At 43.9% G+C, this 27,019-nt stretch overlaps 1 protein-coding gene across 2 annotated transcripts in view; it reads left to right on the top strand.

The window, feature by feature from the left end:
- Window positions 1-27,019, top strand: part of AHSA1 (activator of HSP90 ATPase activity 1) — a 128,037-nt gene that overhangs the window by 37,349 nt on the left and 63,669 nt on the right. For both annotated transcript variants that reach the window (XM_085626642.1, XM_085626641.1), the window contains exons 5-6: window positions 3,243-3,328; window positions 9,103-9,234. In XM_085626642.1, the coding sequence (XP_085482768.1) occupies window positions 3,243-3,328; window positions 9,103-9,234 (218 nt within the window). The remainder of the gene's footprint in view (window positions 1-3,242; window positions 3,329-9,102; window positions 9,235-27,019) is intronic.

Raw genomic sequence — 27,019 nt, 5'->3', positions numbered from 1 at the left:
CTGCACCTCCAATAAAAATGCAAAAGATTTACTTTGTCTGCCTGTAAACAAGGAAGGAAATGTATTGTATGCACCTACTGAAATTTACATTCGCCGAAATTTTCATCACACTATTGAGCTACCCTTTTCTACATGGCTTAAGCATTAGGAGAGCTTTTATACTTTATGGATTGCGCAAAGCTTTTCATCATAAGACTTTCTCTGATAATCTTAAAGATAGAAGATCTATGCACCATTGTGAGATCCTGGAATGCTTTTCAGCAAATTAGGGTGGAGAAGTGTAGCTCACTGGTTAGAGGAGGCATACCCTGAAGCAGGGATCAGGCCCGGGACCTGGGTTCGATTCCCGACGCGGCAGGGTCCAGAACCCAATTGTCCACGGACTCGATAATTCTCGCTTCGGTGCCCACTCTTACAGTTTTTAGAAAGTGAAACACTCATCCCAGTCCGATATCACAACAGTAATATCACTCCCTGACATTTCTGAAAGCATTAGTTGGTGTGGGCCCCGAAAGCCTTCTGTTCTAAACAACCATGCTTTTTAGCTTTTCCCTAAACCTCAAATGATCTTTGAGGCATAAGTCAAATTGTAATTTGTTGCACTGTATAACTGCCTGACATGAAGAGTGAGCTCTTTCTCTGACTTTCTTTACTCGCCTAATTTTTGCTAATGCAAGATTCTGCTCAAGTGAAGGAAAATGGAGCAGAATTCTATCTTGCATGTTTATAGCGCAAGTTTTAAGTAATGTTTTGTGCGAAGGCGCTCTTTGGCGCATTGGCAGCCAATGTATAATCACCAGGTATGCCGAACTGAATTTGTCCTTTATCGCAGATTAACCTGGCCGCTGTATTTGGTTTAACCTGCAGCTGTGAAAGCAAATTCTGCTATGCCTGCATACAATTCATTGTCTGCATGTTATGAGTCGTTGAATTCTATTTTTTGTTCAGTTTTCAGGAATCCGCTTAAAGAGTCTTCCTAGCAGTTTTAAAATTTTGAAACATTTGCCACAAGTGGCCTTTGCTTGATCTTGCATGGATAATGAATAATCTACAAGGACTCCTACACTTTTTCGCTACCAATTTAGACTTTAGAGCGCTTCCCAATGGGGAAGGCCACTATGACCCATACCACAATAAAGGAAAACTCCCAGGTTAATGACTAATTGGGCTCTTTAGCTGTTCCCAAGTTTTATTAAAGGGTCCATAGACTTTTGGTTAATCCCATATGCCGTTGCGTTCAATTAATATAAGAAGCCAGGCTTCTTTGTCACACACATGTTTTTGAATGCGTAGTTTTTAAATTCCAGTGGTGTTCAGATTTGTGCACCTGGAATATGGCATCAAGGCAGTCTCCCAAGGGGGTTTCATGCCTATATTTCGGGAGTTCTTGATCAATTTTAGATCCCACAAGACTCCTATTTCTTTCCGGCTAGGGTGAGCTTTCTTGCTTTTGAATTGCTTGTGAATATTATGAAGAGTCGCATGATGTTAAAGCAGGTTACTTGCTTATAGAATCAGTTTTCACTTGTTAGTGTTGTCATTAAATTGTTTGAACAAACCTCCTGACCGAATTTTCCGGAATAGAGGGTTTACTTGCTGCTGGGCAGCATTTTGGTTCCGTTGAACTCCTTACCTGAGTTGGTCACTTCAGTTATTCATCACATATGAAGCTGCATACCCATGGAAAGGGTCATTTTGGCCTTTTATTTTTGTTACTATCATTAAAGAGTGTTGCTGGTAGGGGTCTTAAAAATAAATAAATGCAGAATTTCTCTTTTGATTGGAAGTTTCTGTGATCCTGGTCATAAATGGAGACATCCATTGTATATGAATTTAATGATAATTCCTAGGGTGGAGAACTGTTGTTCAATGCAAATACCTTATACATACAGTAGTGCCCTCCTGGAACTTTCAACATGCCACAGCTGAAAGCTGTCAATTTAAAGAATACTTTAACTAATGAGCCTACCGTGAGACACCCAGCAGAAGCGGCCGTTTGCATGTGGAAGATAGCTTTTGCTTCGCTGGTGATTCAGCGTCTTGACTGGTATCTGGCTCATACTGCCTCACCCAATCAACAATTAAGGGACTGACCCATTTTTCAGTAAGGGGCCCAAAAGGCTTTGCTAGCATACATCTCGACTTGACACGCCCGCTATCTCTCTCTAGTGTTTACCACACATACCTCTCCCACATCTCTCACTGGGCTATGGAATGAGAAGGGTGCCTAGTCTGCTCAAGACCTCATTGGTGTGGATTTTATGAGGAGCCCCCAAGACTTGACTTGAGCACTTGAACTATGCTGTGCTCTTACCATTCATCTTCTCGAGGCCAAGGAATTGTTATGGCAATTCATTGGCCCAGTAAACACCTGTTGGAGACGTTTTTCCACAATGAGTACTTGGAAAAAATTACTTTATCAAATCCTGAGTAGCTGTCCTCTTGTGCTGCTTAATATATGTTTACAAATAAATTACTGCATTGGTTATATCAAGGAATTGGCTCATTGTTTCTTTTTGCAAACCAGATCATTTTTTTGGACAAGAGTAAATTGTGAATAGGTATCCGCAGTAATTCACTGAAATAAGTGAAGCTTTGTAAAATAAATGAGTCCTAGAATTTTCTTAGCACATGGCCCCCCTTTTTTTTTTTTTTTTTTTTTTTTTTTTTTTAGCATGCTGAACTTTGCATATCTCGTTGAATGTGCATGAAGTGCAGTGCGTATCCAAACAATTGCAGCTTGTCTAATTGAGAGCAGATGTCCACTTTCAGAAAACGGTTGACAGAGTAGACTGTCTGCTCTTGCTCACTCTAGTTGAGCATTCTCTGTTGCTTGCCACGGTTCTGTTCTGTGCATCCATGGTATGCTTTTGTTTCCAAATGTGCAATTTATTCTTTTATCATACGCAGCCACATTCTATTCCAGATAATGATATAAATAGTCTGCTACCCCCCCAAAAGGTCTGTTTCCAAGGCTTGAGGAGCTCCAGGGTTTGTATTATGAGCTCTTCTCTGAGAACAGCTTCCATAGAAATTGTCAGAGTAGTTGTAGACTGTCTGCTGCAAATTAAGGAACTGTAAGGCATTTTCCAGCCACTGAGCAGTAGGGCAGTGCACTTGTTGGAAGTGGGCAAGAAGCTTTTTCACATCTTCTCTTGGTACTCTGCTTTTTAATCTTTTAATATGTTTTTTCGATTTAGTTTAATTTTGTGTGTAGTAACGGGGCTGGTTTTAATTCCCAGAGTTCACGCAAGGTATGATCTTGCCAACTGCTAATGGTGTGAAGGAGCCAGTCCAGGAGACCAAAGTGCCTACCAACCCACAAAAGGTACAATTTTATTCGGGCACAATTCTTTATCATTAGGTAGTAATTTTGGAGAATGTGTTGGAACTATGTTCCCCATATCTAGCTAATTGTTTTAATAGGGTTTAGATTGTAATCTCAACCACAAAGTCCCCTTAACTTAAATTTTCTTTTATGTATGTGTGAGTGACATCTGCATGTTGGTCAAGGGAATATGGAAACTGAGGGAGTGAGTTACTATGAAATCATCCAGGATTGAAGGGATAAGGAACCTTCATATTATTCTACTTTAACTTGTTCAGGGAGACCAAACCAGGACTCTATATCTAGTTTCATGCATGGTCTTCTCTTTCAACATCATGAAAGCCCTTAATAAATCTGAATGCTTGCTGTGCCTGCAGCCAACAGTGGTGTATGCTCTGCATGCGTCTTTGCTCATTTTGACTCATCTTAGCTTTTCAGGTTACTTTTCCTAATTGAGCCAAGTGCAGCTTATGTTTAAGCCACCGTCTCCCCAGGGTACAATATGCCTTGTGATCATCAATATTAAAATACGTCTGCAAACCATTGTACTATGAAGGTCCTACCCAGGTTCGGTTCTTTTATAGGATAAATTGCTGTTATGACGTTGGTTGAAGCAGTATGCAATTGCCCATTAGAATGTCGGAGTTAGTCTGAGGAGTTGATGGTTGAGTGTTATGCCTTAAGATATTCTAGGAAAATACTCTTAATCACTTCTAAGGCGTGGTATAACCATGTCATTCTCCATTCCCACAATAAGGCAGTAGGTAGTCTTCTCTCTTTAAAGATGACTGTTGCTCTCCCTCTGTAGCCGCTAGCTGAAGGAGGCCATTTGAAACCCCTCGTAACGCCCCATAAGACCAATACATCTGTGCCCTTCCTCAAACAGCTGTGCATTGGAGGAATAGGGGAGTGGAATATCCAAAATCACTTTTTTTTCCAGGTCTGCTGGGTTCATTTGTCTTTGTCTGTTCCACCTGTCTCATTGTTTTGTTCTTCGCAAACTCCCTGTCAACTGCTTTTTATGTTACCACTTCCTCAATACCCCCCAAAATTCTAAAGAACTGGTACCATTTGGAATGCTTGTCGAGTAATTTATTGGGTGCAAGTCTCTCATTGAGTTCTTTAGCATTCACCCTTCTACACGATGCAAGAGGAGTGGTTTGGGGTAATCCGGTCATTGTAATCAATCATTTCAGACTCCTGCAACTCTATTTATTTAGAAATCTGTTTATTGGAGTTTAGAGGACATACATCACGGAATAGGATAATGAACAATTATAATCAATGTACATGAGAATATTTATGCAGATACAACGCTGACTGCGATAATGGGGAGCAACCCACATTCCATATCCATACTGATAGCCCCAACAGCTATGGTCACATGTGTTAACTCGCTATGTATCTCGATCATCCCCCGTGTAGGGAACTATCATGTGGAGGCATTACATCTGCATTCACAGTCCCACAGCTGTTCATCATAAACAGAAGACCAAATATTTGTTTCTAGAAATAAAACTACGCAGCCGGGAAACTAACACCCCTGCAGAGAAACAACATTGGAACTCAATAGCAGCGCCCGGTGCTCATCCAGGCATCCCCCTCCCGCCACCTCCCGGACCCCCCCCTCCCCGCCCTCCATCCTCTCTTCAAGATAGTACACAACCAGCACTGCTTACATTCCCATGGCTCACCATCTTGGCCCGAGGTATGACCTCAAGCGTCGCCGCACCTTGTCAGGCGGGGCAACCCCCGGCCAGCTAGCGTGACTTCTCCAATGTACCCCCCCCCCTGTTTTCGTCCTCGCCAGTCTCCCCCAGTCACAATATGGACTGTACCAGTGACTCCCACTGTGTCGCTATGGGGGTCGCCCTGAGCCCTAATGTTTCCTCCCTCTGGAGGGCTACGCCTTCCGCCTTTGCCCAGACCAGGAAGGAGCCGTGCCACGCCTTCACATGTGGAGGGGTGTCTGCCTTCCAGCGCTTAGTGAGAAGTCGCTTCGCCACCACTAACCCCAGATCAAGAAATCTAGAGGTGACATTTGTAGAGGGCATTCTGTGAAATAGATGTAGCAAATGGGATGACCACTCGAAGGGGATATCACGCCCTGTACACTAGCGGAGCGCATCTCGTACCGCCTGCCAGAAGACTCCCAAGACGGGGCAGCTCCACAACATGTGGATCAGATCCACGTCCAGTTCCGCGCAACGGGGGCAGCAAGCATCTGCGCGACGAAAGTATCTGTTAATGGAGGCGGGCGTAAAGTATGCCCGGTGTAAAATGAAGAATTGAATTTGTCAAACGCATGTTTCGGGGAATCCTTCTCGGGCCCTGTAGCACCCTATCCCACTCCTTGTCGGTCAGGGGACGGTTTAAATCCACCTCCCATTTTCCCCGCAATGATGCCAGGCTCACTGCCGCGTGCGCACGCAAAGCCGAAGCAAACCACCTGACCAGGCGTCTCCCACGCCCCATCACATGAAGGTACTGTATCACTAAATGCTGTTCTGGCTCCTCCTTTAGGTCTCCCCACCGCTCCGCCAGTGTTTCCACCAAGGCCCGGTGTCGAAGAAACTGCCCAGGGGCCAATCCTGTTTCCTCCGCTAGAGTGGCAAACGAGAGAAGGGCTCCATCCCGATAAAGGTCTCCTAAAGTGCAAACGTCTACTGCGGTCCAGTCTTCCAGCTCCGAAACCCCAAGTATTCCGTGTCTACCAGGCGAGCCCTCCAACGGTATGGCTGGTGCATAAGGGATCCCGGACCGGGTGAGACTAAGGCACTGGTGAAAACATTTGTAGGCCACTGCCAGTAGGAGTGGTGTCGGCCTCTCCATTTTTGCCGCCGGGTGAAAGAGCCCGAGAAGATTAGTCAGCTAGAGAGGGGGGGTCGTCGCAGGTGCGGTGTCTTCGTGGCCTCTATCTGCCAACCAGCGTGCTATCCATTGAAGCTGCGCCGCTAGATAGTAATGCTCAAAACATGGCATGGCAAGTTCCCCCCCCCCCCCCCCCCCCCCCCCCAAACAGGGAGGTACAATTTGGGCAGCGCGACCTTGTGCCGCGCAGCACCCCAAATTAAGTCTCGGAGGGAGCGTGTCAAGCCCGTGAAAGGATACCGGGACATATATTGGGAGGTTGGAGAAATAGTACAGTAGTCGGGGCAAGATCGCCATCTTAACTAACGCTATTCGGCCAGTAACCGAGAGGGGGAGGGCACTCCAGAATTTCATCCAGATACCGCCCTTCCCAGGTTGCCATCCAGGAGATCCGCCGGTTGGCGGTATATCTGGATACCCAGATAGCGAAAGGTGTCCGGTCGCCACTGCACCCGTATTCCTCCGAGGTGATAGTTGGGATCAGTGACGTCCGCACCGAACGCGTACAGACAGGACTTGGCGGCGTTTACCCGGAGCCCTGAAAGTCTCTCGAATTCGCACAAAATGCGCTCCAGTTCGACAGGGATTCGGGCCACGTCTCTGACAAAGATCAACAGGTCATCCGCATAGAGAGACACCTGATGCACCGCATCTCCCAGCGGGATGCCATCGGTCAGCCCCTTGCGAAGCGTAGCCGCCAATGGCTCCATTGCGAGCGCAAACAAGAGGGGTGACCGTGGACACCCCTGCCTGGTGCCGCGACCCAACGGAATGGCGTCGGAGATGTACGGCCCAGTTCTCACCCTCACTGTAGGCTCCTTGTACAAAAGGGCTGCAAGCTGAAGAAAGCCGAGGCCCAGTCCAAAGTGTGACAATGTTGCCACCAGGTACCCCCACTCTAGACAATCAAATGCCTTCTCAAGGTCCAGAACCAGGCAGCCTGCCCTGGGCCAGGGCCGAACACTGTCCGTTGCCACTCGGAAAAACCGTCGCAGGTTAAGAGAGGTGCTGCGCTTAGGTAGAAAACCGTTTTGGTCGGTATGTATCCTCGCCGGTACCGACGTCGCCAAGCGCTCCGCCAACACCTTCGCCAGGATTTTGTAATCTGTATTGAGTAGGGCAAGGGGGCGGTAGGACCCCAACTGAGTGGGATCTTTCCCAGGCTTGAGTAGGGATACCAGGTAGGCTTCTCGCATTGACCCGGGTAGAGCTCCTTCCTCGAGCGGCCAGGTAAAGAGTGTGGAGTTTGGGCACTAACGTTTCTTTGTAGGATTTATAGTATTCTGCTGGGAGCCCATCCGGGCCCGGCGCCTTCCCGGTGGCCAAAGCGGCGACCGTGTCTCTGATCTCTTCTGCTGTGAGGGGCCCCTCAAGTGACTCCTGGTGCTCATCCGGAACCACGGGCAAACCAGCAGCCTCCAGGAACCGATCTATCTCCCATGCCGGCCGCTCTCCCGTCGACCGATACAGCGTCGCATAATGTGACGTCAGTGCCTGGTGAATCTCCCATTGTGAGTACACCAGCGATCCATCTGGGCCACATATAGCGCTTATCGGTGCGTGAGTCGCCTCCTGCCGGAGCAACCAGGCTAGTAACCTCCCCGCTCTGTCCGACGTGGTATGGACACCAGCCGAGTGGGCCGCGTAATTGTGGCATCGCAGACCTTCCAGCAATTCAGCATGGCGCGCCCGAAGTCTCAGCAGTTGGTCCGACTCACGACCGCTTCCCTCCCCGTGCAGACTCCTGCAACTCTAGAGGAGAAAAACTAGTAATCCAAACTTGGACTCTGTCCATGAACAAATAAAAGGAGTACATTGTTTCTGAATAATGTTGTTCCCATCAATCTCCTGTTAAACCCAGATCATGCAATGCTCTTCTTACAGTGAGTGCGTTTTCCCACCCTTACCACGCATGTCTGTCAATCGCATCATCCATTCTACAGATTAAGTCTTGCCCTTAAAAACAAAAGGGATCACAGAATTCACTAAAGTGGAGTTAATCCACCGCCTAGGCATTAAATGGAACTACATATTTGCAATCTGCCTTACCAACCAGAACCACGTCTACCCACAGAATCCACCGGCAATCGTGAGAGAAGAGGGGTTGCAGTTGCTACCAATCCAGGTTATTACATATGTGATCAATTTTCAGCTGTCATTCATCATTTACGGGTGTCACGTTGATACGGGATACCTATGCAGAACCATCACTTGAAGATACAGTAACGCTACATACTGTTGCCATTTCTCTGTATTCTTACATATGGGCATAGTTTAGAACTCTCAGCTGTGACGGTCTCCTGATTCTGCTTGTAAACAAGATGACATTCCTTTATAAAAGATTTCGAGTCTTGTCTGAGATATCCAAGCATTGAACCCAGTTTAGGGCAAGGAACAATTTTTTTTTTTTTTTTTTTTTTTTATTGATGTGTAATGACCTAGTCCTGTACTTCTCTCTATTGCTGGCAAGCAAGCCTTGGTCTCCTATATTGCAGAGTCCCAATTGGGAGACACTTATAGCTTAATTTTCACACTGCACTGTATGTCCTCTGGGATGCAGCGTGGCCTAGTTGCTGACCCTAGCACTGGCAGACTAAATTGTAATATTTTCGGGGGTGGGGGGGAGGGGTGTGTATTTATTTTCATGGCGGTATCTCCTTGTGGTATATATTGTAAATCCATAATTTGGTTAGATCACAAATTAACAATATATATCCAATGCCAGTGTCTTGTCCCATTCATCACCAGGCACTATCACCATTTATTTGTTGCCATCTTGCTGCTTATGATCTTTTTAGTGGAAATTATTCATTGATTAAATGAGCTGTAAATTGTATGTGCTATAGTTGGGTAAGATCCTCTCCTGGGATTGTAACCATCTGTTGTCAACTTTGGCCTCCTAGGTTGCTCCTACCAGTAGCACCACGCAGTCTTGTAATCCTTCCGGAGTGAAGATCCCTACTTGCAAAATCAGTTTGAAGGAGACTTTTTTAACGTCACCTGAGGAGCTTTACCGAATCTTTGTAACCCAAGAGGTAAGAACGCGAGTCCCACAAATATAATGCGACTACTGGCTTTGTTTTTTGAGTCAGCCTGCTCAGTTAAATGCTCAGTCAAGGTAACACAAGATTTCACAACTAACTAAAATTAGTTATGTAGTTTTTATATAATGCATGATTTCTTAATTGGTTTTAGTATACTTTAGGGAGAAATGGAAGGTTTGACTGAAACTGCAGATATGGATTTCGTCGTTTTTAGAAATGTTTGTGTCTATTTATACCCCTTTAATCGCACCGTTCTTGCATCCCAGTATATGCTGGGATCATATAGTGGTTAATTGGCGTTTAAGAGGTTTAATAACAGTGGGAGATGTATATACATCAGATGGGTTAAAATCTTTCTCCCAACTGAAGAAACAATATCAGCTAACCACTTCGCACTTTTTTTTAAGTATCTGCAGCTGCGTGAGTATCTTGTTAAATTGAATATTGTGAATGTGTCTAATCCCCTTATTGAGGCAAATAAAAAGCACGCTCGCATAGGGGTATTATATAATATAATTATTGAGACAATGTCTAGTGACTTGGAAGCTCATCGTATGAGATGGGAAGAAAGATTGGGGTGCCCTGAAATACCGTTGAGCTCTCGATTGAATTGGCTAGCCGTTTATTTATGTCTGCTAATCTTAAGGCACAACATTATAAGACTCTGCAATTTTATCAGGCGTGCGATAAAGATAGAACAAAGTGAGGAGGAGATCCAGATGAAAAGTGTTTCAGATGTAATATTTTACATGCTGATGTAGCACATCAGAATTGCTCAGACCTATAAACAGGTTTTTATCCGAGATTCTCGGCGCTCCTATACAATTGTCAATCAGTGAGATTTTGCTGGGTATAGACGTAGGTGGTGTGCGCACAGACCCCAGTAATGAAGTTAGGTATCTGATATTCATGGCAGCAGCAGTGCTTAGGATGTGCATTGCCTCAGCGTGGTTACAAACTGATGCACCCCTAATTGATATGTGGAGAACTCGTTTTCTGTTTACGTACAATATGGAATACAATTTGTATATCTTCAAAGGGAGGCGGAAAAAGGCATTGGGGCAGCTAATATGGGGCGCCGTTAGTGGATATATGGACATGTAAGATTGAGGTCCTAAGATGTCTAGCGTACCTATTATTCATTTTTTTTTTGTATTTTTTGTTTTGTTTTTTTTGTTTTCTCTTTTTTCTTTTTCATTAATATTTAAGGACAACTTAATGTAAACTGATTAGCCATATACTTGTCTGTGATTTGATAGGATCTAATGGAGGTGTTTTTGATGTCGTTTTTTTTTTTTGACAATGTGTGTAACGAACGATATAATGGAATTATTTCATGTATCAGTAGTATAAGTTGTCTTTTAGTTTGAAATCTGCCGAACACTATTGTAATCCAAACTCTGGGAATCGAGCCTGCATTGCATAATTAATTGAATATTGGGTTATGTTTCTTCTTGTTTGTACCCGTGGTCTCTATTCAATAAAGAAATAAAAAAAAATTAAAAAAAAAATGTTTGTGTGTTTGGGAATAATGTGCTAATATTTAAAATGTTTTATGCAACAATGTGTATTAGAAATAGAAAGCAAATTGTTGTAAGGAAATTAAAACTTTTTTATTACGTGTGCTTTTCTTTTGTAGTACACCACTACAGAGTAGGCCTAACAAGACATATAAAGAAAGTGCAGTGTGAGACAGCTTCTTTTCACTGATGATCTGTGTTTATTTGGTTTATTTTCACACACCAGGGAAAATTCATCTGTCTAATTTGCATTAAACCTGCGCCTGCAAGTTGAGCTTGTCAGGTGCGCTGATACATTTTTAGAGTAGCACTGTTATTATGAAAGAGGAAATTCTGCGTTTAACTTTTCATTTGTTTAGATAAGCTAAATATCCTGCAAGTGAATTAAGCACTGAATTATGGGAAATTAACTGTTAGACTTTTATTCTGTGAAATACAAGCTTTGAAACCAATACTAAACCATAAATAAGAAGGCTTAACCATCTAAAATGTGTGTGTGTGTGATTTTTTTTTTTTTTGGAGGGGGGGTGGGGAGTGGTTTTTGGTCATAAGTTAATTATATAGACAAATATGATATACTGCCACATGTACCTGTTTAGTCCTCAGATGTACGAATTTGTTTATGGCCTGGTGGGAGGAGCAGGTACCATGGACTGACGAATTAATATATGTGGGGGGCTGTTTTCATATGCCTGAAAGTGGATTTTGCTGCCATTGTTGTCTGCCTTACTGGGGGCCTTACCACAAACACCCTGGTGATTGTGGGTGTGATGAGGGAAGAGCTGCTGCCTCTTGGGACTACAGAGCCCAGAATTCCCTCCTGACACCACCTGAGCCATGACAGAATTATTTTAAGTGGGCTGAAGTCCTTGCGCCATTCATTTTTCTTCATGATGCGGGGTTGAATCTTTGTCGATTTTGGCTACTCTTCTGCCAGGTTGTGTTTTTTGGCACTGGGTTTGCTTTTCATGACCCAGGACCCTTTTTGCAACTTTGCTTTGAGGAGTCTTATTTGTGTATAATTGAGCAATTTTCTAAACTGCCGCCCCAGTTTCCTATATAGACACTTTGCAGTGATTTTATGCCATAGGATATGGATAAACTTAAGACACTTGACTCTCCCAGGGAAAGGGTTAAAAAATGTAAATCGGCCCTTTCTAATGCAACACATGGCTTGGCGGAGAGCACTACTCCAAAGGACATTGACATACTTATTGAGTACGTGGAAACACGTTTGGAGGAAGGTAAGACCACACACCCCTCGACAAGCTCGAAGAAAGTTCCCTCTGTCTTCTTGAAGAAGCATAAAACTAAAGCTGTTACAGCATCGCATAACTGTTCAAATCCTAACCTGGACCTTTCGAATTCTTTTATAGCTGACTCTATTAATGTTTTATCTTCCTCTTTGTGTAAATCTCAATCTGTAGTAAGATTGCCTATACCATATGTGTTAATCGATTTACGTCTTTGGCTTCTCCTCCGGAGCTGGAAATTCCCAAGATGGTATCTAAATCTGCAGACACATTATCATTTCTCCCTTTTCAGTCCCCTCTACGGATCTGAACTTGCATGTGGATACTGAGCATAACCAAGTCTGTAATTTGGTATGAAGCTTGCAGACTGAGGTTTCTGCTTTAAAGGCACCATTATCAACACTGACCGCTCCACTAGAAGAGTTGAGGTTAGTAGTGGGCCATCATTTCCCAAATCTGTGTCACATGCTCTTCCTACACAACACTTTCCTATGAAAGGAATAGTGCAAGAAACCAAATGGTTTCAAATCATTCTGCTGCTATCCCTCTTCCACCTAGCCCTACCCCAGGTTGTTAAACCTGCATTTTCTTTGGCCTGACCCCCTGAAGTTGTGCCCCAACAGATTCCATCAAAACCAGACCTAAAGGTCAGGATGTCCGGACTCTGCATCATGATTATGCTTTCCCGAAGGGTCGCGAAGGGGGTTCCCATAGCCGAGCTCTGACATCCTTGATGCAAAACTACTGTTTTCTCTGAGCCCTCAGGCGCTTTCTACTATATTAGGCTTGAGCAGAAGTCTAGGGTTTGGTGAACATGGAGTTGCACGGACACCTTGTAGATGGCCCAACAATCTGGTTTAAATTTAATCCCCTAGCATTTTGTGGCCAATTTTCCCTGAGAAAGGGAACCAGCCAAAATCAGGGTGAACCTCTGAGCATACCAATGGTGGACTGACTTGCGGAGTACCCTATCATCATTAGTTCCAGCAGTAACACTGCAACCAGATAGTGATTACCTATCTACGTGTGCCTCCACTGTTCCCGTACTCAGTGTCTCTGTCGCCACTCCTTTTATTTTTGTTTCTAATAGGGTTCCCACAAATATCCGTGACAGCTGTAGAGACCTTCATGCTGTCTCAGGAACATTGCACCAAGATAGTGATTCACTAACTGTGAACACTTGTTCTGATCATGTGACTAGTGTCTCACACCCTATCCTTTTTATCCCAGCTTTTAATATGCTTTCTTTGAATTAAAGGCAAGTTGACCAATCTGTCAGGGGTGACTTATTGATCAATTTGATTTTTGTTTCTGCCAGAAGCCTGGTCTCTCGACCCACCCCACAGATCGGGCTAAATTACGTATCATGTACCTGCTTGTAGCACTGGAAAGGGCCGCCTTATTTGGGCTAAAAAAATATCCCCCTACTCCCAATTTCACACTGCGTTATGGGTTTATCAGTTACAAGAACTGATGCCCGTATTTAACACTTTTATAATGTTTATAGCAGGATGGCCAGGGTAGGGAGAGAGGCTGAGGCGATTGGGGACCTTACACAGGGCTTCTTTTGATTCCCATGACACTATCTTTGCAGGGGCTTTAATACAACATACGAGCCATGTGACATTGCTAACCAATCCCCTATAAGTGAAAAGGATGAAGAATGGAGGATCCCTGCTCTTAACACCCCTTCAGTGAAGCGCTGTACCAGAGCTGCATATCTGCTCCTGTCCTTCACCCTAGCACATGTTCCAGCACGCGTGGCTCTGCCCGGTCATTCCCCACCTATTGCCATCTAACTATAAGCGCAGGATTAAATGAGGGCATGTAGCCTTAGGACCAGCGAACAAGAGAGTTTATGGGCCTGGCTCTTACAGAAGACTTACTAGACCTAAATATGTTAAGTCCATTTCAGCCCAGGGAAAATTCCTGGTCTACAGAAATAGGGTTTGTTCAAAGCTCTAGGGAAGTGCTTTTCACATAGTTACAAGCCCACCTGGACCTATTCCAAACCTAAAAACGTGGTATAATAAGGCATGTAGTATTAAAAAGTATGTACTTTGACAGGCTTAAGCCATGGGTAATTCACAATTGATATGTCTTAAACGAAATGAGTAAAGGCAGGTTCAAGTAAGAGCACGTAGGGAATGGGAATCAGAACTATAGGAAGATACTTATGAGGCAGCCATATCTAAAGATACCAAAGCCTTTTGAAAGCTGGTAGCTAATGGGAAGAAGGGCCCATTGAGGCTACTAGCAGACACAAATCCTCCTGAAGTATGGCATGCTCATTTTACAAATCTGTAGAGGCTACAGCATGGACCCCTGGTTGATGATACTGCTCAATCCCCCACTTCCACTGTCTCTCCCGTGATGGACTTGAAGCAATCAAGGCAATTGCCCCTGGAAAAGCAGCGGGGCCCGATGGCGTCCCGGGTAACCTCTTCCTCGCCTTTATTTTTATAAACAATTGAATTACATTTTGGAGGGAGTAAGCATTCCTGCTAGCTGAAAGGCTGCTCAAATTGTGCCCATTTACTCCTGCTTGGTTACAGTAGTAAACTGGGTTCTTGAAATATATGAAATGTAAGACCTACAAGTATGCTACAAATAGAACATGGTACAAAGTATCATTTGATAACCGGATGAAAGATAACAATAGAATATTACATGCAGCTCTTTCTATGTGGTCTACGTATTGGTCTGTCTTTGTTCCAAATACTTTGTAGGCAGTATAATTTTTAGTTCAAAACCTGATCCTTGAGCATCTCCTCACAATTCAAAATAGCTCCTCTTATCCAATTGTCCGTCCCAGTACTTAAGAATTTCAGTGAGTTCTTTTCATTTTAATTTAAGGTTTTTTAAAAATGCATGGTAATGCATTATAGCCAAAGCTAACCATTTTGTCCTCTGCCTGAAGTGCGAGGATCTTCTATCAGGGTTTGGGATTTTGGCCCCAGCCTCTCACTAATCCACTGTGTGCAGATGCCTAGGCCTGCCATTGACTTACAAGAGGTTCTGGACTTCACAGTGAATCTGGACTATTGTCCCTGTCACTGCTTTTGCATGTGTAGAATAGTGGTGGTAGCATTCATTGTTTTTGTATTGATTATAGTTTGCCCAAGCATTTTTACTTTTATCATGTGAGTGGGAGCCTACTGGCACCACTCACCGAAAGATTTCACTGCTCCTGGTGAATCGAATCCTGGCGCAAGATCCCGTACGATGGAGCATGTCCATGTATGCTAGTGGATTGGTATGCAATACATGGGTGTACTACTGAAACCGTGACACACAGGCATGTGGGTTCCCTTTTGGAATCGCTTTTACATGTGCACAAAATGGAGGTGAGTCCCCTCCCCTGTCAGTTAAAGAGTGTTGCTTACTTTCTTAAGACTGGATTGACATCAGGCCATCAATTAAGGTAAGAGGAGACAGTCTTCCCCTTAGAAATTCAATGAGGAATGTTTTATCACAGAGAACTACTGATTAGACCTCTTGGAACTGCCCTTTTGGAGACAGCAGTTGTGAAGGGTGGGGCTATGGTATCTGTTGTCAGTGTGAAGGGCTGTTAGAAGGGGAGCAGCCCGTTATTTGTCTTTTGATCATTACCAGATGAAGCTGTTGATTGTCAAGTCAGACACACAAAAGGTGACTAAAGGAATGCTTGCAATAAGTCCAACCACTAGCTATCTCTCTGTGTTGCATGCCACCTCCTTTCTTTAGCCGAACATGCTCACTGAGCCACTGGAACCAAGCTGTACCCGACTGAGCTGTAAATAATAGCAAAACCGGTCTTGGGTTGCTTATGTTATGAATCATAGAGGGGACCTTTAGATTGAGATCACTGCATAGATTGTGGCTCTAGAGTCTATTATAGTTGCTTTCTGCTCCACAGTAGCTAAGTGGCTTGCATCCCAGTGGGCTCTTGCGGTTCCTGCATACATTTCTAAAGAAATGATACAAGATGGTGAATCCAGCTATGAAATTCTCAACTTGCTATATATAACATTTGTATGAAAACTTGCACAATTTATTGATGTACAACTAGAGATGACCAGCTATTATTCTGTAAGCCCTGAGCATAGAAGACTGGATGATCCCTTTTGGCTTCCAGGATGTGTACTTTTAAATATTTATGGGAATCTTCCACTGTTTTATAGTGAATGGGTGCTATCAATTCACATTCATTTCTTTTAGAGTGGCCCTCTACCGCAAGTATCTTTACCAAGTACCCAATCATTAGTGCACATGTGAGGAGCAGACGATCAGTCTTCTTTCTTATTGCCAATTGCACTTTTTTAAATCCTGCTTTCACAGGCCAGGTTGCAGTGAGACAACTAAGCTACACTGCATTGCTTATAAATCTCTTCACGACAAAAGACCTGCCTTCGTATCGTCCAGAATCCAGCGTCATCTCAGATCTGCTCATCAGAATGTACTAACAGTCCCAAGAAGTAAAACAAAGAGGCTAGGAAGGGCTAGTTTCTCCGCTTTGACGACTTACACTTGGAATACTCCTCCCACAGACATTAGATCTAATAATTTATATGGGCTTCAGAAAGCTTTTGAAAACCTGGCTTTTCAGACTAACCTATGATTAATTAATTGACTGACAGCTGCTGCCTTTATTACCTTAGTGCTAAGAGACCTAATGTTGTATGTGCATTATATAAATTCCCTACAACAAACCGCTAACAACTGCATCTGGCACTTAAGAAACAAATGGCATTACTGAAGGCAGTTGTCTGAGTTTATTTGGGATCTCCGGTTGGCATTGACTGCATATGGAGATAATGTAGAAATGCAAAACCCCTCCCTAAAATTATTTTGCTTCAGGCACGGATCTCAAGTATTGGTGAATGTGGTTCCAGGATCACCTTTACCTTATTCTATGAAACTTGCTGTTGCACCATGTTCTGATTATTCTTGGGCTCTGTTTGTACTAATGAAGATGGCTGAATTTTGTCTTGATCTCCGACAAGAACTCCTGCATGAAATTAAAGTTTTTACTTTGCTAGGGTCAGAATAAGGTCCCTCATATGAGGTTTTTGGTTCCTCAGCATTTTTCATGTGTTTCCTAATTCCTTTCTTTGTAGCACCTTGTTCTAAATTTCTTCAATGGTGGTTTCCTATTTTGCCCATGAGTTTGACCGTATCTCCATAGTACCTGTGGATTGTGTTGGAATTACTTATTCGAGGCATATGAGCTGCAGATCACACACTGTGCATAGATCGCCATCTGGTGTTGGACCCGGATGTTTGCACTTTGTTGTTGTCTTGGAAGAAGTCTTTGGAAGTCACGAGATAGGTGACTCCTCCTTTGGACAATAGTGCGCATGGGCATCGACTCCATCGTCAGATTGTTTTTTCCCGCCATCGGGCTCGGATGTGTTCATCGCGCTCCAGTTCGATGTCTTTACCGATCTACTTTTCAACGCAAAATCCTTCACCCTTTCTTCGGTATTGTTTCGATCGCGTTCCCATTCGACGCGCATCTCTTCAAACTTGAATTCTCTACTCCGGTCGGGGGGAAGATTGAGACAAATCATCCAATCCGGTTATTGCCTAGAGCTCACTTCAACTACCCCCCCCGCCCCCAACATACCACCCAAACAGCGTCCAATGTCAGCAGAGCACTTGATGCCTCTAAATCAAGAGGTGCTTTCCCTCCTACAAAAACATGCCATAGAACCAGTTCCCCATCATCACCAAAACACAGGGGTTTACTCCCTGTGCTTCCTCATTCCAAAGAAGGACGGAACCCTGAGACCCATCTTGGACCTCAGACCATTAAACCTCTACATACAATCAGACCATTTCCATATGATCACTCTTCAATAGGTCCACCTTCTACTCAAACAGGGCGTCTTCCTTGCCAAATTAGATCTCAAGGACGCCTACTTCCACATTCCCGTTCACTCTGCTCACAGGAAATATCTTCGGTTTGTGGTGGACGGTCAGCATTACCAGTTCAAGGTTCTCCCATTCAGAGTCACCACAGCACCCAGGGTCTTCACAAAATGTCTGGCAGTGTTAGCAGCCCACTTAACAAGACAACAAATTCACGTCTTCCCATATTTGGACGACTGGCTCATAAAAGCCAAGTCACATACCCAGTGTGTAAATCACACACACGCCACAATCCAACTACTTCACCGCTTGGGGTTTACCATAAACCTCACAAAGTCTCACCTCCAACCATCTCACATCCAACAATATCTGGATGCCCCAATAAACACCTCAAAAAGCCTTGCATATCCCAGTCCATGCAGGATAGCAAGCATGCAATCCCTTATAACAAGATTCCAACCGCAACACTCACTTCCAGCTCGAGTGTTCATGCTTATCATAGGGATGATGGCATCTTTCATATTAATAGTACCTCATGCAAGACTCCAGATGCGCCCATTACAGGAATGCTTAGCACGTCAGTGGAACCAAGCTCAAGGTCAGCTAACAGATCTGGTGTTGGTGGACGGCCGCACACATTGCTCTCTGCGGTGGTGGAACACCCAAAACCTTTCCAAAGGGCGACCGTTCCTAGAGCCGGTTCCACAAATTGTGCTAACAGCAGACACATCGCTCACCAGCTGGGCAGCTCATCTACTTCATCACACCATACAGGGCACATGGACACCTCAGCAAATGCTACTCCACATCAATCATTTGGAGTTACTAGCAATCTTTCAGGCATGAAAATCATTCCAGAAACCGATATCAGGCAAAGCTGTCTTAGTCCGCACGGACCGTATGACAGAAATGTACTATTTACAAAAAGCTAGGGGGACGCACTCTCTCCAGCTCTCTCAAGTAGCACAGAGTATATGGAGGTGGGCCATTCCTCAAAACATATTCCTGTTAGCCCAACATCTCCCAGGAATTCAAAATCACATGGCAGATCTGTTAAGTCGGCAAACGCAACAGATTCACTAGTGGGAACTTCATCCACAAGTTCTTCAACCGTTTTTCCAAATGTGGGGGCAGCCAGAGATAGATCTCTTCGCCACACATTACAACACAAAATGCCCAAGCTTCACTGCCAGATATCCGCACCCATTGTCCAAAGGCAATTAAATGTGGATGAATTGGTCAGGCAGATTTGCGTATGCTTTTCCACCTCTCCCACTCATTCCATTAGTGGTGCGCAAGCTGCAACAGCAGTCACTAACACTGATCCTAGTTGCTCCAACAGTAGTCCATCACCAAAAACTTCCCACAACTCTTAACACAGAACCATGGAGAGATCAGACACCCAGATCTAGCACAGCTCAACCTGGCGATCTGGCTCCAGAAGTCCTAGAGTTTGGTTATCTCAATCTTCCACCTGATTGTATGAACGTTATCAAAAAAGCTAGGCACCCCACCACTAGAGCCTGCTATGCAGCCAAGTGGAAAAGATTTGTTATATACTGTAACGACATCAATCCTCTAGATGCCTCCACTCAGCACATCATATGTTACCTGCTGCATTTTCAAGGATGTAATCTAGCATACACATCAATTAGATTACATCTCGCTGCCGTTGCAGCTTACCTACAAAATAGACAACATCTGTCATTGTTCAAGGTGCCTGCCATTAAAGCATTTATGGAAGGCCTCAAAAGAATAATTCCTCCCAGGGTACCTCCCTCCCCAGTGTGGAATGTAAACATCGTCCTCACAAGATTAATGGGTCCTTCATTCGAACCGCTGCATATATGCGAGCTACAATTTCTAGCTTCTCAATGGGTCGTAGCACAAGTATCAAACCTATAGGTTGCTTGACATAATAGATGTTTAGGGTACATTTTCACCAAATATTTATTTAGTTCCATCAGAGATTGGCTATCCTCCTACCCGATTCTTAATCTGGCACAAGGAATACTTTCAACCAAACATATACTTGCGACAGTTTAAGGGCTTTGACAATGATTATCAGTACAAGAGAAAAAGGTGATTTCTACGGTTAATTTGATTTCAGCAGCACGTTCAATATGGTTGACAGTGAGAGTTTGTGGGTGAAGATGAAAGCCCACCACATTGACCCAATGTTACTTTAGTCGCAAATTTCACAAACCTACTTGATACTTGTGCGAATCAGCAATGAAATACAGTTTGCATTCAGGTTACCAACTGAGATAAATTCAGTAATGGCATGTGATGACAATTTGATTTTGCTAGACAAATTACAATTGTCATTAACTTTAATGTCCTCCTAACGTTGGGCTAAGGTTGTATGATAGAACAACGTGTGCCTAAACCACGTGGTCTCAACTGCGGCCGCGTCTTTACTACACATACCTTTGCAACACATTTTATTGTAAAGGCATGATTGGTAAAGGACATGCGTCGTAAAGATCACACCCTTACCCAGAGCCTTAAAAACCAGCCACCAACACTGCAATTCCCCGCCCTACAAATGACCACGACCCCCTTCTTGAGCGCTAAAAACAGTCCCCAGCCTTAAAACTACCCCGACCCCTGCCCCCCGCACTGACCCCCTAAAAGGCCCCCAGGCCCAAAAAAACTATCCTGACCCCTGCCCTGAGCCCAAAAACGGCGCCTAACCCCAGCCCCCCGTCCTGTGCCGTAAAATAGCCTCCAGCCCAAAATATGACTCCTGCCCCCAGCCCCCGTCGCGTGGTTAAGGCATATGCATGATTAAAGCAGTCGGTGTACAGCTTGTATGGTAACTGCAAACGTGGCTTAGCCCTCATGCTTAATGCTGTTTATCTTCAGGTTAATAGTCTAAAAATGCCCAGACCAAAGGCGCAACCACTAAAGTAGTGAGCACCCTGTAAAAAAGCCAGTAGGTCTGATGTTTTAATAAGTCGCAAGGGGCTTGTTCGCGCTATATAAAACCTTCAAAATAAATTAATAAATAAGTGGGTATGTTTATATGGGTCGTTTTAGGCATAGTTGGTGGTCTTTCTGATTTCAGAGGTGGAGTCTCCTATTGCACAAATGGTTAAACTGCATATCTACAGGGTTAGTGTTCGCGGATTAGATGCCAACTGTGACCTTTCTTTAGAGTATTTGATTTTTATCTGGTTTAGTTTGCGAGGTCCGTTAGGAGGGTTTCAAATTGGTACTTCCACCTTCCATTTCGAAAATGTTGGGCGATTATGTGGATATTAATTATTTGTGTGTATTTAAGCTTGTTAAAAGAAAAGGCCTGATTTAGCCAGACAAGCAAAATAATGTATAACTTCTGTCTTCCTCGCACGTTCGCTCGTCTGTGTCGCCAGATGCAGAATCTCCTCATCTTGTTGATGTATTAACATTTTGTATAAGAAAATGTGCCTTCAGGATTGCCATGCATTTATCTGATAAAAGGCTCGAATGGCACCCTGCTCATACACCGAGGTTTTATCTTTTATGATTTTAAAAGAGTATTTCCATTGTGATGAATTAGAATTGTGCTTTTTTTCCTTTTGAAAAGGGGCGACCCATTTTATCCACATCAGATTAAAGCATGGTAGAACTTGGGGTAGGTCAAACTCAATGTACTGCATGAGCACATGCATGGTTGGTCTTGTGACGTAATGCTTGGTATTGCCAGGTTACCATACCATGACTTCACGTTGTCCGAAGCAAGCTGTTGGACGACCATGGCATTACCTATAGCCCTGTAAGACCTTTCTACGGCCCCCGGGTGATGCATGCTACATACAAACCACTGTCCCTTCTTATCCTGAAAGAACTCTAGTGTTTTTATCCCCTGCTCTTGCCAGCAGGATGCTGGAGTGCTGGTTGATGCCATGCAATCTGTTTTTCTGACCGAAAATCTTAACTTTTTAAGGTTTTTTCGATTTACCTTCAGCTTTCTTTTGTCTTCTCTTTTGCATTGGTATTTACAGGAAACACATTTTCCCTTTTGTTTTTATATATCTTCCTTGATTTTTCTGTAACCACAAACTTCAAGAAGAACTACCTTTGTAGTTGCATGGTTTTGGTGGTGTAAGCTGCCTTAAAGCTGCAGTGTACTATTAGCAGCTTCTGGCGATATTTCCAGTTAAGGTTTTCCTTTTTAAAAGTATTCAATTTTGCAGCATCAGCAGTCTGCCATTTTTTCACTTAAATTTCTTTTTTCCTGTTCATAAAAGCAACAAATACAATTTGGTATCCATGGCCCTGCACATGGGCAGGATTGTTCAGTGTTTGACTTAAGTGAATGAAACGTCCGGACACTGATAAGTAGGATTACAATTAATTAATTATCCTGCTGTCAAATTCTGAGAATACTTAGAGTTGTATTGTATTCTCACATGCTCCCTTGCCTGTCCTTTTATACACAGATTTGCTTCTTGTGTATAACCTACTGATGTGTAATAAATGTAAAATGTCCCTCCCATCAAGCATTGCCTCTTTACAATCTGTGTCACTGGCTGGCATATCTGCTACCTTTTTGAAGCACCGCATTTTAAGGTTGAACCTAGACAGTGCAGCTGTCGGGTGATCTGTAGTATGTACTTTGTGGGGTCTGACCCATCCCACCGGTTTGGATTGGCTTATGTCTGTGTCATTCCAAAATCATAGCCTGCAATTGGCTAATGGTTTGTGCATGCCCCACCTTTTCCTTGCAAGTTCACTCCCAAGGAGTATTGGTTCCGGAACGAGCAGTGCTGCGCACGCTGCTTGCATGCCTTTATCATGTTGATTGTTTCTGCCTGAATGCACTTTTGGTGCGCTGGCACCAATCAACTCCGCTTCAGACGCAGAGCGCCTGCCCCCTCCCCATGGAGTATTAACCAGGCCTGGGCATAGTTTGTGGAGTTTTGCTTGGCGGAACTCCACGAAGTTACAAAAAACTCTGCGTATTTCCATGAGTGGTGGAGTGCGGTGCGAATTGCAGTTTGTGCTGGTATTCCTGCCGGTCGGGTAGGCAGCTTGCGCTTGCGAGCTTACCGATCACGAAGCAGAGTTTTCTGCGCTCTGCGGAGTGCAGAAAGCTCTGCAAACTCCGCGAACGGAACGAAGTTCACTGCCCAGGCCTAGTATTCATACGGGAGCAAGCAGCGAAGCGCATGCTGCCTGTGCCTTTATCTTGTTCTTATGATGCTTCCCAAAGTATCGATATTTACCCTTGATAAAAAATTTTTACATTTCCAGCTTTACGTTTGTTTCCCATATTGCTTACCAATATACAACGTCTGAAATTAATAGTTTATGTTGCTGGCATAAAGCTGAGGCTTCAACAGTAATTATACTGAAGCTGAATTTACACGGGACAGCATTATATAAATGAGATGAGCTCAAAAGCAGAACAGCTTTCGCATGTAGCACGCGGCCACAGTGCCCTCTGCTGTCTAGCAGAGGGATAATGTAAAACCATGTGCTGTCACAAAAGCGTAAAATGGTAGCTAGGGTACAATAAAATGAATCTGCTTAATCGGTTTCCACTCATGAACATTTTTGCACCCCTGTTTTACTTGGGCGCACATATATTCAACTGTGGGAGTTATTTCCACAATCGTGGTTCAAAAAATCCGGATTTGGGACTATTAACTCGGAGACATTCCGATACTACCGATATGACTGTAGATTTTACATAGTAATGCATTTAGAGAAAGGTGAGTAGAAGGACTGGTCACAACTAACCCTACAGCACTAACAGGCAAGTACCTAGGGATTCCCAAGTCACTGTCTGTGCAAACCCTGCAAAATGACAAATTAAGTGTTTAGATGGTGGATAAGAGAACCACCACCCTCGTATTTTTGGGCAAAAGAGGTTTTGTTCAAATGCACATATCTGCTCACATTTTCCAGCATTTCTTAATGTAGAAGATAACGTGTGACAACAACTTCTTGATAGTAATAATTATGATGATGTAGGTATGGTTGTGTTAATACAGTAACATTGCTTAATGGTGCATCACATGTAGGGTTGTTACCACACTTTATCAAAACTAGTTCCAGTTCGAAAATGTCTAACACTCTGGGGTATAGTAACCTAGGTTTTCTTCCGCTGTACTAGATTAAACACACCTGATGACAATGATTTTAGGTTAAATGTGCAGGAATGTAAGCACGGCCATGGATTACATTGAGTGAGCTGGCAAATGTACTTATACTGAGGAGGCTACGTCCTTTACACTGCGTGATCAAAAGCATGTAAAATCCCAAATCAAAAACAGTTAACGATTCTGTATGAATAATTAAACAAAACTCTACTATTGGACACTTTTTTGTTTTTACTATTGGACAACTGAATTTTAGTCACACTGTGACTTACGTCAGGATTATACAAAAAGGCAGAGAGAGATCTGCACATGTATCCGAAGAGTGACTTACGTCAGGATTATACAAAAAGGCAGAGAGAGATCTGCACATGTATCCGAAGAGCTTTATAAAGAGGAATACGACTTGGAAAGGATACAAGCCTGTTTCCTGACCAGCCCTTTTGACCTGAGTTTAACACAAAACACTTGCATCTGTAACCTTGCTGTCAACCCCATTGCGCACTCTGCCCCGTGTCTGTACCCCTCTACTGCAACTCTGATCTTATTTCATTCTCTCGACCTTGATAATCGCCACAATCTGCTGTATCGGCCACCATGACTGTATCTGTAATCTGCCTGTCTACACAACCGCTCTGTAAATGTTATCCCAGTGTACCTCCCTGCCCCCACAGCAGCTGTCTCCCACCATTGTTTGCCTACACTTTATCGGATTGCCAAACGCCACTTTTCATACCGTGTACCTGGCACCCCCTTTATCTTTCAAGTTATTTTATCTGGCATTGCAACTGTACCTGTCAACCCTCACAGTTTTCACATTCGCCTTGCCGTTTTCTACAGTATAGCTACAGTATTTACCATTTGTCACACTTAATTTTCCGCAATTTGTCAAAACCATGGTATCTGTGACCAGTCACTCTGCCACGTTCTCACTTCATTTGCCATCGCTTTATATCTGCTACCCCAAAGCACTTTCTTTATCACCCTCTCCATGCCTGTCCCCGCCACTATGTCAGTTATTTATTGTGTCAGGCTTATCTGCATCTATCCGTCGTTTACTCCGTCGCCTCGGCATTACGAGCCCACCACTTGATATCACAATTTCCATAGTCCTTCCCCTGCTTTCTTTAACTTCCACTGTATCTGTTCCCAGCCTGGGTCAACCATACCATCGGGGTCTCATTTCATATTGTATCTTTCTCCTCTCAATTTGACTATTGCCTTGTTTTATTCTCCACTGTTGTGAAATATGACTCTAAAATCCATAATGACCCAGCCATGTTTGTGCTGGGACCGCCTATATGCTCTTTATTGGCAGGGTTAACACATATATACACACACGCACAATGAAGAAATAAAAGGTGCAGTAATTGTGCAGCTCTTCAATCCCTGGCGTCACAGCACCCAGGATATTGTGCTGCGTGGCTACAAACGTATAAGGTCCAAAAGGCGAGACCTATTGGCTATGCCAATGCTTGTTAATTTGCTTGAGACACTCCAGAAGAGTATTTTTGAGCCGTATCTCTCATGTACTGCTCTCTGCCTACACTCCCTGTTGCTCTCTTTTGCTCGTGTGCCTCGTCCCGCCCCCTCTCTCGTGTGATTGTATTTGTGCTTCTCCCCATTGCTTCCTGCCCTCCCATGAGTTGCTTTAGCTTCCCTTGGCGCTCTCCCCTTGTTTCTTTTGCACAACTTCCCCTGTGCTGCTTTCACTACCACACCTGCCATTATTAAAAAAAAAAAAAACATTTTTAAAACTCTTTGCTCGTTTTTTTTTAGTTAACGATCCAACAAATATTGGTAACTAAAAAGAAAAAAAAAACACTTGCGTCATTTTGTAGATATGCCAGCACATACACCTACAAACGGCCAGTCGGACTTGGTAGAAGCTTCTATAACTTTAGCCACGCTGTGCACAAAGACACATTGAACATGCAGATGTGCACATAACTCCAAGACCAGCGTCATTCTTTCCTTGGCAGATAGACCCACTTGTACGGTAAAACCCCGACCTGTGGCGCAAGTAATATGGCAGTACTCCTAATTACAATTTGTAATACACTAGAACATTCTTGACCATTTCGATAAGAGTACGATACATTAACCGAGGAATATCTAATCTGCTTCAAACAATGTGTCTCAACAGTATATCGAGGGTTCTATCAGGTTACTAATTGAATATTATTTAATTGCAAGCTCTTACTACATTTAGGTTGTGAAAATGTAGGCACTAATGTGGTTCGTTAAAAAAAAATCTTATTTTCCTTTTCAATCAACCATTTTTTTGATTAAACAAATTACCTTTCTAGTATGCTCACTGTGGATCCTATTGCTATAGAACTGCCGTGTGTACAGCCATCAAAGTCCTCTTTTATGTCTTAACACATGTATTGCTTTAGTGGGATTTTAACAGTCTTGCTGGTTGGCACTCCTGCCTGATTAACCGACGCCTGTCCCCCCCTGGAACGGCGGAAATGTATGAGCTCAGCTCCTGAGCCCATATCACAGATGAACACAGTCAGGTGTGCAGGGATCAAACTGGGGCAGTGCGTCCTTTTGCAATTCATGCTGTGCCCTTAGGGCAGCCGCGACCACGTGAATGTATTGGGGGTAGCGGATTCAGTGAAATACAGTGGCCCCCTGCCCACCCCACCCCCAAGCCCCCATACAAATGTGCAGTGAGTGACCTGCTTGCAGGAGGATGTCTGGGTGCGTGGTTCCATGGGATCCCCTCAAGCCCCAAAGGGCTTACTTAAGGAGGCACATGGACGGTGCACACACACATTGTGCCTCCACAGGGCCTGTTTGTCTTTGCATCCGTATCCACAATACGGCGCAGACGGAGAGGCTAAGTGATTCCATAATTTCCATTTGGCCACAGCCCCAAGCAAATGAGGCAGTGCCCTCTGAAGATAGCACTGATGTTACATGTGTGCCGGCATGTAATACCATAGTGCCTCGGGAGCGCAAAAAGCAGGTGAACATGCCCGTATTACTATGTCTAATACGGCTCCAGGTGTGCTGGTTGTGGAAGACAAACTGGAGTAATGAAAGGGGCATA

Source organism: Triturus cristatus, chromosome 9 (assembly GCF_964204655.1).
Source record: "Triturus cristatus chromosome 9, aTriCri1.1, whole genome shotgun sequence".
NCBI lineage: Eukaryota > Metazoa > Chordata > Amphibia > Caudata > Salamandridae > Triturus > Triturus cristatus.
Note: the sequence above shows the minus strand (reverse complement) of the source record. Positions and strands in the feature narration are given on the sequence as shown.